The sequence below is a fragment of the Euleptes europaea genome, chromosome 9 (assembly GCF_029931775.1).
Source record: "Euleptes europaea isolate rEulEur1 chromosome 9, rEulEur1.hap1, whole genome shotgun sequence".
Lineage (NCBI taxonomy): Eukaryota > Metazoa > Chordata > Lepidosauria > Squamata > Sphaerodactylidae > Euleptes > Euleptes europaea.
In genome coordinates this window covers 4,972,095-4,984,561 of record NC_079320.1, presented here as the reverse complement: position 1 = coordinate 4,984,561, position 12,467 = coordinate 4,972,095, and the positions used below count along the sequence as shown (strand labels likewise).

The window sequence follows — 12,467 nt, the reverse complement described above, 5'->3', positions numbered from 1 at the left end:
TCGAACCAACCTGTAGGTAACCAAGCAGGAACGTTTCTGCAAGTTAGAAGAGAAGTGGTTCTCATTTTCCTCCCAAATCATGAACTTAAGCAGACCAATAAACATTTTTTTGTGGGCTAGTAAAAGTCTCCGATGCTAAATGGGAATTAAAGAAAGGTTGCCCTTCATTAGGGAGATTTGCCCTCTTGACAATGCAACCAGAGACTGCCTCCGGGAGGGGGTGCACAGCAACTTCAGTACCTTTCAAAGGAAAAGTCAGAGTGGTCCAAAGTCTTAAAGTATGCACTCATGCTTCTCTGTGGCTTTCAAGGCCTCGTGCATGCTTGCTGCAGACAGCCTCCGATTGATGTTGCGGTAGCTACATCGTAGAAGGCTCCAGAAAGTAGTCCTCAGGTCTCGGTTGAAGAGCGCATAGATCAAGGGGTTGATAAGAGAGTTGGTGTAGCCCAGCCAAAGGAGGGTCCTTTCTAGCCTCAGCGGTATACAGCTGCACTGGCTCCCGCAGATGAAAGGCCTGGCGGTGGACATCAAGAAGAAGGGGAGCCAGCAAAAGGTGAAGGCCCCGACGATGATGCCCAGAGTCCTGGCTGCCTTCTGCTCCTTCTTGAAGATGGAAATGTTCTTGCGGTCTTGGCGGAGGAGTTTGGACAAAGTCACGCACTCCTCCGCAGCCTTGTCCCTCTTGGCGCTACGCTGGCCGCGGACGCCGATCTCGATGCAGTATGCCCCGTCCTGGTCATGGTGTCTGGAGAGGTCCATGAACCGATGCTTCTCCGCGCTGGCTTGGGCCGCCTTATAGATCCTGTTGTACATCACCAGCATGACCGTCATGGGGATGTAGAAGGCGACGCCGGTGGAATAGACGGTGTAGCCAAAGTCCTGGCTGATGAGGCAGACCCGCTCCACGGTGATGTTCTTAGCCCAGCCAAACAGAGGAGGGAGAGTAATGGAAGCGGACAGAAGCCAGACAATGAACACCATCTTGGCCATTAGCTTCCCATCTTGTCTCACCGGGTACGTCAAAGGCCGGGTTATTCCCAGGTACCTGGAAAACAAATATCAGGTGTTGTCAGGCTGGATCGGTTTTTATTCTCTTGCTTACGATATTGGGTGGAATTATTTCGGCATCAGTGCAAAAATTGCCTCCCCAATCAGCAACCAGTTATTCTGGAAGGCCCCATCAGGATAACAATATTGTTTGCCCTAAAAACCTTCGGGCTTCCAAAATGAGGTAAGAGTTGATTTAGTATGTTAGAATCATAGAATCATAGAACTGGAAGGGACCACCAGGGTCATCTAGTCCAACCCCCTGCACAATGCAGGAAATTCACAACTACCTTCCCCCCCACACATCCCCAGTGACCTCCATGCCCAGAAGATGGCCAAGATGCCCTCCCTCTCATGATCTGCCTAAGGTCATAGAATCAGCATTGCTGACAGATGGCCGTCTAGCCTCTGCCTAAAAACCTCCAGGGAAGGGGAGCTCACCACCTCCCGAGGAAGCCTATTCCACTGAGGAACCGCTTGAACTGTTAGAAAATCCTTCCTAATGTCTACACGGAAACTCTTTTGATTTAATTTCAACCCGTTGGTTCTGGTCCGACCTTCTTGGGCAACAGAAAACAACTCAGCACCATCCTCTATATGACAGCCCTTCAAGTATTTGAACATGGTTCTCATATCCCCTCTCAGTCTTCTCCTCTCCAGGCTAAACATTATCAGCTCCTTCAACCTTTTCTCTTAGGATAGTCTCCAGACCCCTCACCATCTTTGTTGCCCTCCTCTGGACACGTTCCAGCTTGTCTACATCCTTCTTAAATTGCAGTGCCCAAAACTGAACACAATACTCTAGGTAAAGCGATACTATCACTTCGTGTGATCTGGACACTATACTTCTGTTGATACAGCCCAAGACTGCATTTGCCTTTTTAGCTGTTATTGCTTTCCTTCCCGGTTAAGAACCAGAGTAGCCACCACCCAACCCACCAAGCCACCAGCCAGCCTGTTCTGTTGCTAAGTCCTCCTTGGTGTCTTTTTACTTTAGTTCTACAAATGGGAGAGGATGATACAGCATCTCTCAAGGGGGTTGGATTTGGCCCAGGGGCTTCCAGCTGCCAACCGCCCCTTAAGTACACCATAGACAGCTTGCACAATGACCTTGTGACACCCGCAAGGTCATGAGTATACAGTCTGAACTCTCTACAGTTATTTAAAAAATAAAATAAAATTATCGTGTCCTAAATATCTGAGTGTTCCAGATGTAGCATAGAGGCCATGCAGGCCAGTGGCCAAACCATTTGCCATGTTCAAAAGAATCATGTAGGCAAATGTAATGCAAAGGACTTTGAAAATTAAAAGTTCCTCTTGGTGTTGTTGATTTATTTGGTGTTTTTGGCAGAATCTGGATTTAGCTTGGGGAATGCATATTTTGAATGTTACACCTAATATGAAAAAAAATAAAATGGAAGCTGTACATTTGCCAAGTGTGAAAAGCGCTTGAAAACAGAGGTGCCATTGCTATTTTTACCAGCAATGTTCTTAATTTGTGTGGGTGGTTTACTGGGAAATCATGGACACGATCCACCAATTGTTAGTCATGACTTCAAACACATGCAAAGGAACAGAACAGGATTCAGTGGCAATAAATATCATTATTATCAAATGGTTATGAGCAGCTATGGCTAGACTGTGCCCACATAACATATTCATTCTCTGAGCAGAAGTTAAACACCATCAGTTCATGCTTTATATATCTTGGCAAGAGTAATAAAAACTTCTCCTTGGAAAAACAGACCTGTGACTTTGCAACACACACACATAAAGCTGCCTTATACTGAAGCAGACCCTCGTTCTGTCAAGTCAACATTGTCTACCCAGACTGGCAGCCGCTCTCCAGGGTCTCAGGCAGAGGTCTGAAGTCCCTCCCCTCTTCCAACCCGGGCAGGGTTCTCAGCCTCTGCCTCCCAAATCTCTTCCTAGCTATTCTTTTTTCCAGTTCCAGCTATCATCCAACTTGGAGCCCCGAAAGCCGTCCAGACACCCGCACAGGGCCCCCTCTTCCATTCTGCCGCTCTTGACGGTTCTTCAGCCAATTCGTCCTCAAGCTGTTTATCCAGTTTTCAGGAGCATCTGTTGAAGCTACCATCTGGAAGGCCAAAGTTCCCGACAAATTGAAGGTGAAAAGCTTCCATAAGACAGATGTTTCCTCCCCTGGGCCATATGTTGTCCACCTCTGGTCTAAGGAGTCACACAAATGAACACACATGAAGCTGCCATACCCTGAATCAGACCATCAGTCCATCAAGGTCACTACTGTCTACTCAGACTGGCAGCAGCTCTCCAGGGACTCAGGCAGAGGTCTCTCACATCACCTGCTACGTGATCCTTTGTAACTGAAGATACTGGGGATTGAGCCTGAGACCTTCTGCATGCCAAGCAGGTGCTCCACTACTGAGCCACAGCTCCCCCCCCCCCCATGTAAACTTGCATAACTGCTTGCATTAGGGTTGCCAACCTCAGGGTAGTAGCTGGAGATCTCCTGCTATTACATCTGATCTCCAGCCGATCAGTTCACCTGGAGAAAATGGCCGCTTTGGCAGTTGGATTCTATGGCATTGAAGTCCCTCCCTTCCCTAAACCCTCTCCTTAGGCTCCACCCCAAAAGCCTCCTGCCGGTGGCAAAGAGGGACCTGGCAACCCTAGCTTGCTTACAATGTTAGGGGCTCCTTTGTGACAGCAGTAAGTATTTCTAAGTAAAACGTAAAGCATTGCATGTTGCTTCGCCTTGGTCCAGAAATGCCTTGGGTCTGCCTCCCCTCCTAAGACTTCCTGCTCTTTCCACTCTAGGGTTTCCAACCTCCAGGTGGGGCCTGGAGTTCTCCAGGAATTGCAACTGATTTCCAGACTACAGAGATCAGTTCCCCTGGAGAAAATGGCAGTTTCAGAGGGCAGACTCCATGGTATACTATAGATTTTAGGTGACCCCCCCCCATTTCTCCTCCATAGGCCCCACCCCCAAATCTCCAGGAATTTCCCAGGCTATAACTGGCAACCCTTTCTCAGTCACTCTGCATGTGTGAAAGGAAGTGTCCTAGGGTTGCCAACCTCCAGGTACTAGCTGGAGATCTCCTGTTATTACAACTGATCACCAGCTGATAGAGATCAGTTCTCCTGGAGAAAATGGCCGCTTTGCCAATTGGACTCTATGGCATTGAAGTCCCTCCCCTCTCCAAACCCCGCCCTCCTCAGGCTCCACCCCCAAAACCTGTCAATATTGCAAGGTTGTCAGATTAGTTTGACAGGTGCAGGTTAGATCAGATGCATCTAGTAATGATGCAATCAGCCTGAAAAGTCCCTGGAGAGCTAGAGGAAGCTGGCCTGATCCAGTTATAGACAGGTGGCTGATGCAATACAGTAGCCATGTCAGGATGACTAAGCATCTACTGTGATTGGTGGCTGTGTCCACCAGGTGTATATAATGGAGTGAAACTGAAGCTCTGTGTGGGATGCTATGAGCGGAGAGTGTGAAAGAAGTATTTGTATTATATCTTTGAACTGTGAAATAAACCAAACTTTTCTAAGTAGCAGAGGACTTTCTGATGGTGTTATTTTGGATTGACTGCCAATCCGCTTGGCTTCCGCGTCAAAACCTCCCACCGGTGGCAAAGAGGGACCTGGCAACCCTAAAGTGTCCACAGACTCATCCGATCACAAACTGAATTCTGTTTTGGAGGGCTCTTGCCCATGGGTGTCGAGCTCATTTGTTACGAGGGCCGGATATGACATGTCACTTGGTCAGGTCGGGCCATGCCTCACCAGCCCAGATCGAGGGGTGGGTGGGTGGCTGCTTCAGCTGGCTTGCAGCTGGATAAGCGCTCTCAAGGGGCCGGATCTGGCCTGTGGGCTGTATGTTTGACACCCCTCCTCTAGCTGGCCTTTCTTGCTTGGTGAGGCTGAAATATTTCTAAAGAGGGTCTCGAAGAAATGTGTGGGAAACCCGCGATTGCCATAGAACAGACGCTAACTTTCTATTACTCTCTCGTCAACCCCAAATGCTTGGTGCGTGTTTTTGTCTCCTTGAACTGTTCACAACGGAAATGAATAAGCAGAATCAGATCAGACGTTTCCAAGCTCAGAAGCTTTTACCTGTATGTAGCAATTGAGTACATAATAACTTCCTTTTGCTCCTGGCTTTTGCCTTTCAAGAAGTATCCTGTGATGCACACAGCCAGAGTAGATGAAGGGAGATTTTTTAAAACACAGTGGATAATTGTGATCTTAAAAAATCCTTGAGTCACAGGGGGACACAGTTGGGCAGGGTAGATGGGGGAAGTCTGGAGTACGATCATTGCAGGGGTGCTAATAGGGTTGCCAACTCTGGCTTGGGAAATTCCGGCTCTGGAGGGTGGGTTCTATAGCATGTTACCCCACCGAGGACCTTCCCCTCCCCAAATCCCTCCGTCTCCAGGCTCCACCCCCAAATCACTAGGAATATCCCAACCCAAAGCTGGCCACTCTATGCAGAGCTCCTGAATCTTGTACCACCTGATGAAAGACTCAATTTTGGTTTTTAGAGAAAGAAGAAGAAAAAGCATCTGCAGCACAAGAAGAAGAAGAAAGAAGAAGAGCTGGTTTTTATATGCTGACTTTCTCTACCACTTAAGGGAGAATCAAACCGGCTTACAATCACCTTCCCTTCCCCTCCCCACAACAGACACCCTGGGAGGTAGGTGGGGCTGAGAGTGTGTGACTAGCCCAAGGTCACCCAGCGGGTTTCATGTGTAGGAGTGGGGAAACAAATCCAGTTCACTAGATTAGTGAAGTGCTTCTGTATTGTTATATTAGTAGCCAATGATAATAACACAGTAGGTTGATGGTTCAAAGCAGTCTGTTTATTAGGCCCAGTATACACACCGGGTGAGGATTGCCCCAAATGCGCAGGACAATTCACACACCTGAACAAAGGATTGCAAGAACCTTTATCACTTCTGGTCAAGGGCGTTACAATTGCGTAGATTCAATGCATATTGGGTGTCTACTCCAATATCTCATTAGAATAGCCTATAGATATTGCCCGAGGCGGTCTCTAAGAAAAGCACTTGGTCTTGTGATCCACATTCCTAACAGTGAAGGTAAGACACTGTTTTTCACTACTGGGGAAAGCCCGTACCAAGCAAGTATGTAATCTGTTGGCTTCTTATAGTTGTGGATGCCAACGTTCCCAAAGCTTCCATGTGTGTGCAGAATATATATGTGCCTGATGCTATGCTCTATACCTGAGCATAACACCTCATAAACCTATGAGTGTTCATACATGTGAAAGAATATATGTTTTCCCATAAATGAAGTTTATAGGTACTTCATTAGCCTCCGCTTCTCATGTGGAGGGGTGGGGAAATCAAACCCGGTTCTCCAGATCAGAATCCATTGCTCTTCACCACTACACCTCACTGGCTCCCTGACTGACCTTGATGGACTGATACTCTGATTCGGTATACGGCAGCTCCGTATGTGTTCATACCAACCACCCTGGAAGACTTGGCTGCCTGGAATCCAACCTACCAAGGCACCGAGATCGCTATAGGAGAATAGGGCATATGGTCCTCCTTTGACGGCCAATTGCTTGGCCTTCCGTGCACAACTATTCCTTTGTCTGTCTTTGTTTGCTCTTGAAGTTTTATGCAGCCTCATGAAAGCAGAGAAGGTGGGAACGGGAAGAAGAAAGAGTTGGTTTGTCTATGCCAACTTGCTCTACCGCTTAAGGGAAAATCAAACTGGCTCACAATCACCTTACCTTCCCCTCCCCACCTGGATTTCTTTTTCAGATTAGGAGTTTGTTTGGGGGGCGGGGGGGGGGCAGTAAGGATAAAAGCAGCATCAGGATTTAACCATGAAATAGTATTTGAATGGTATTTTAAACTGGGCTCTCGGATGACTTTTTTGTTTAACCAGAGTGATGCAGAGAAATAGCATTTGAATCATTGGAGGAAGGGACACAAAGCATTTTGCAAGAGAAGATGGGAAATCTCTGTCTGGAATAGACAGTCACCATCAATAAGCACCAAAGAGAAAGAACAAGAGGGAATGGAGAAGGGAATGGAAACGGAGCATTTCCAACACTTTGTGTTGGAAGGAGGAAGGGCAGGAAGGGTTGCGCCAGTGGCTCTCGTGGCCTTTCCTTACATGCCCAGGGAAATGCCAATCGCCACTTTGGGGTCAGGAAGCAATTTTCCTCCAGGCCAGATTGGTCAGGGATCATGGATGATTTTTCCCCCAGCCATCTTCTGGGCATGGAGTAGGGGGTCTCTGGGGGTGTGGGGGGGAGGTAGTTGTGAACTTCCTGAATTGTGCAGGGGGTTGGACTAGATGACCCTGGTGGTCCCTTCCAATTCTATGAGAAAGAGGAGGAGGAGTTGGTTTTGATATGCCGACTTTTGCTACCTTAAGGAAGAATCAAACCAGCTTACAAGGAAGAATCAAACCGGCTTACAATCACCTTTCCTTCCCCTCCCCACAACAGACACCCTGTGAGCTAGGTAGGGCTGAGAGAGCTCTAAGAGAGCTGTGACTAGCCCAAGGTAATTCAGCTGGCTTCATGTGGAATTGTCCTCTGATACTGGGGAGAATAGGTATGCATCATGACTAGCATCCATTTTTATTAATAACCATGAATAGCCCTCTCCTCCATGAACATATCCACTCCCCTCTTCAAGTTGGCAGCCATCACCACATCCTGGGGCAGGGAGTTCCACAATTTAACTATGCTTTGTGTGAAGAAATGCTTCCTTTTATCTGTTTTGAATCTTTCACCCTCCAGCTTCAGCAGATGACCCCGCGTCCTAGTGTTATGAGAGAGGGAGAAAAGCGTCTCACCCTGTTTCCAGCAGCTCCAGTTAAGCAGATCCGGTAGCAAGGGATGGGAAAGACGGTTGTCTGAGACCCTGGAGAGCCTCTTCACTCAGCCAGAGTAGACAAAACTGACCTTGACAGACCAAGGGTCTGACTCAGCAAAAGGCAAGCTCTTGTGTCTTTGGGAGAGATGCCAGGGCTCAGTGGCAGATGGTCTGCTTGGCATGCAGAAAGTCCCAGGTTCAATCTCCATCATCTCCAGTTAAAAGGATCAGGCAGCAGGAGAAGTGAAAGATAATTCCTTGAAACTCTAGAGAGCTGATGCCAGTCAAGAGTAGGCAATCCTGACGTTGATGGGCCAAGGGTCTGACTCAGCATAAAGGAAGCCCCCGGTGTTCATCTTCCCTTTGCTTTGCTTCTCAAATGAAAAATTAAACATGCAGCTTTGCTAACTTCCTATCCAGTTTCTTGATATCTGTGAATCCTATTTCTATGAAGAGTATGCATTTGCATTTATTTATTTATTTATTTATTTATTTATTTATTTCTATCCAGCGTGTTGTGGTGGTTAAGAGCGGTGGACTCTAATCTGGACAACCGGCTTTGATTCCCCTCTCCTCCACATTTGCACTTGCATTGATTATCTCATATTTCGTTATGAACCAAGCAGTTAACTAGATAATAATCACATGATTATGCTAGAACAGAGAGAAAGATAAGATTGATATGTTTTTATAAATATGCACTACTGTGACAAGTAGGGTTGCCAACTTCCAGGTACTAGCTGGAGATCTCCTGCTATTACAACTGATCTCCAGCCGAAAGCGATCAGTTCACCTGGAGAAAAGGGCCGCTTTGGCAATTGGACGCTATGGCGTTGAAGTCTCTCCCCTCCCCAAACCCCACCCTACTCAGGCTCCGCCCCAAAAACCTCGCGCCGGTGGCGAAGAGGGACCTGGCAACCCTAGTGACAAGCAAATCAGATTTCTCTGGATGGAAGAAGAAGACAAGGGATTTTATGCATAGCTATTTCCCTTGCAGTTACCCCTTCGGGTCTTTGTTGTGATTATGCATGCTGTTTCCGACCATCAGCGGTCGCCTGGCTCTTCCCCTGCGTTTCCCCGTGTTTTGCCCACGTTTTCAAATCCGAGATGAAACAGGTCCCTGAAAACATGGGCAAAATGTGGGGGGATGCAGGGGGAGAGCCAGGCGACCTCTGACAATTGGAAATGGCATGCATCATCAAAGACCCGAAGCCGTCGGAGGGGCGACCACGAGGGAAACAGCCATGAATAATAGATCTGGGTGAGGTTTCTGCTACAATATGATTAAGCAATGCTAGGAACTTTGATAATTTTAGCGTTTATCTTCACAGTAATTGTACGGGTAACCTTTTCATGCCTGTATTTTTGTCTGTCTTGATCAATAAAGAGAGCAATTTCTTATCTCAATAAAAGATAAACCTGTTTCTTCAGGTTCTCTGTCTGGTTTGCTGGTTAAATTTCAAAGAACCAAAGTCACCCCTTCACTCGTTTGTATTAATAAAGGTTGATAGTCAAACTTTAATAGATAAATCCTGGAGAACTCTGCTGCTAAACAGTTTACCGAGGCAAAGCCTTTGGAAATGTTTAGTTCAGATCTTCTAACTGGATGCGGGACGGAATCTCTCCTTACAAAACCATCTGTCTGTTATCTATTTCTAGTGGTAACATATTTGTTCATTTATTTTATTTACGTTATTCATAGTCTGCCTTCATGTGGATTACACAAAGTGAGTCAGTAAACTCAACCAAATGGGACATTCAATAGCGAATGCATTAGGGTATCGGAAATCTGGAACCACCAGCCCAGCTCCACTCACCAGGTGGCCCTGGGCAGACCAGGGGGCCCCAAGGGTGCCAAAAATGGGCAGCCTGCAACGCTCTTACAGTAAGAATAGTTCAGCAGTTGAATCGGCTGCCTAGGGAGGTGGTGAGCTCCCCCGTTCTGGCAGTCTTCGAGCAGCGGCTGGACAAACACTTGCTCTAGGCCAGGGGTGTCCGGCCCCTTGAGAGGTCTTATCTGGCCCGCCAGCCAGCTGAGGTTGCCACAAAAGAACATAAGAAAGGCCCTGCTGGATCAGACCCAGGCCCATCAAGTCCAGCAGTCTGCTCACACAGGGGCCAACCAGGTGCCTCCAGGAAGCCCACAAACAAGACGACTGCAGCAGCACCATCCTGCCTGTGGTCCACGGCACCTAATATAATGGGCATGCTCCTCTGATACTAGAGAGAATAGGTATGCATCATGACTAGTATCCATTTTAACTAGTAGCCTGGATAGCCCTCCACTCCATGAACATGTCCACTCCCCTCTTCAAGCCTTCCAAGTTGGCAGCCATCACCACATCCTGGGGCAGGGAGTTCCACAATTTAACTATTGTGTTGTGAGAAGAAATACTTCCTTTTATCAGTTTTGAATCTCTCACCCTCCAGCTTCAGCAGATGACCCCGCGTTCTAGTCTTACGAGAGGCAGAAAATCTTCTCCCTATCCACACTCTCCATACCATGTATAATTTTTAGACCTCTATCATGTCTCCCCTTAACCTCCACACTCGCCCCTGCTCTTGATCTGGGCTGGCGAGGCATGACCTGGCCCAACCAAGTGACATTAATGTCATATCTGGCCCTCGTAACTCATGCCCTACCTAGGCTGATCCTGCATTGAGCAGGGGGTTGGACTAGACGGCTTGTGTGGCCCCTTCCAGCTCTATGATTCTATGCCCCTAGGCTCTACACCACTGCCTGGGTTGCCAGTTGGGCAACCAGCTTTGGGGGGGGGGGTACCTAGCAGCTCAGGTAGGGTTGCCAACCTCCAGGTGGTGGCTGGAGATCTCCTGCTATTACAACTGATCTCCAGCCAACAGAGATCAGTTCACTAGGAGAAAATGGCTGCTTTGGCCATTGGACTCTATGGCATTGAAGTCCTTTCCCGCTCCAAACCCCACCCTCCTCAGGCTCCCCCCTAAAACCCTCCTGCCGGTGGCAATCCCTACCCTACCCAGGGGCCTACCTTGGTAACCCTACCCGGGGGGCTATAATGCTGTTAAGACGGCCCTGGCTCTAGGCTGATCCTGCATTGAGCAGGGGGTTGGACTAGATGGCCTGTATGGCCCCTTCCAGCTCTATGATTCTATGCCCCTAAGCTCTATACTATTGCCCAGGTTGCCAGGTGGGCCACCAGCTTGGGGTGTACCCAGCCCAGCCAGCAGCTCAGGGCGTCTCTGGGCAAGCGGGCCTAGTCTGCCAAATGCCCTTGGGGTGGCTGGGATATTCTGAGGATCCCACGCATCTGTCACCAGGCCCGCGAGAGCGTCCTTACCTGTCCACACTGATGACACAGAGCGTCATGATGGAAGCCGTGCAGCACATCACGTCCATGGCGATGAAGACATTACAGAAGACCTCTCCGAAGAGCCACTCCCCTCCCACCAGGTCCGTGATGATCACGAAGGGCATGACCGCAAAGGCCACGGACAGATCGGCAGCAGCCAAGGAGACCACCAGGTAGTTGGAGGGCTGGCGCAGCTTCTTGACGATGCAGACGGAGATGATGACCAGGCTGTTGCCAGCGATGGTCAGCAGGGTGATGACCGAGAGGACCGTCCCAATGACGACCTTCTCGGTGTCGCCATACAGCAAGATGTCCTCCCCGCAGTCAGTCGCGTTGGTGACATTGGCAGGTGGCAGGTCCGGCTCCACTGACTCAGAAGGTCCCTCAGGCATGGATGGGGCTGGGGGAGACTCGCGGGTGGGATCCTCTCTCTCGACGCCCTCCACAACGAGAAGGTGTTGCTCCAAAAACCGTCCGGGGCCAATCCGGATCAACATGCTTTGAACTGACCCCCGTGTGGAGAAGAGGCAGGAGCCAATGGTTTTTCTTGGGGTCGGCTGCGAGAGGAAGGAAAAAAACAGCGGTGAGATGCAGCCCAGGGGAGACCAGTATTTGGTGTGTAATTTCTCTGCCTCTGTCCTCCCCAATCTCCCCAGTTCATCCTCTCCCGAGTTCTCACCACTCAGGTCAATGACCCATCCACATTCTCTGCAGCACACCGTTCCCCTCCCCATCTCCCCTTGGGCTATACATGTGCAATGTGGAGAGTTTTGGCAACTCCTGAGCCAATGGAATCTTCATAAACATTCATAGAATCATAGAGCTGGAAGAGGCCATAGAGGCCATCTAGTCCAACCTCTGGGTTTGGGGAGGGACTTCGATGTGGTATGATGCCATAGACTCCACCTTCCAAAGTTGCCATTTTCTCCAGGGGAAATGAGCTCTGTCACCTGGAGATCATTTAGAATCCCAGAAAATCTTCAGCCACCACCTGGAGGTTGGTAACCTTACCTCCAGGCCAGATTGGCCAGGGATCCTGGAGGGGTTTTTTTTGTCTTCCTCTGGGCATAGAGCAGTGGTCACTGGGTGTGTGTGTGTGTGGGGGGAGAAGGTAGTTGTGAATTTCCTACATTTTGCAGGGGGTTGGACTAGATGACCCTTGAGATCCCTTCCAGCTCTATGTTTCTATGTAATAGATGATGTGAAGGATCTCAGCCTGAGACCCTGGAGAGCTGCTGCCAGTCAG

The 12,467-nt window shown here is 48.8% G+C and overlaps 1 protein-coding gene across 1 annotated transcript; it reads right to left on the bottom strand.

Annotated features, from left to right (window-relative positions):
- Nucleotides 1–273: 273 nt before the first annotated feature.
- Nucleotides 274–11,718, bottom strand: LOC130482970 (5-hydroxytryptamine receptor 7-like). The gene is made up of 2 exons (XM_056855847.1): nt 11,210–11,718; nt 274–1,045 (listed from the first exon to the last, which is right to left on the bottom strand). Exons 1-2 carry the CDS (start codon nt 11,716–11,718, stop codon nt 274–276), a joined length of 1,281 nt encoding a protein of 426 aa, XP_056711825.1.
- Nucleotides 11,719–12,467: the final 749 nt, after the last annotated feature.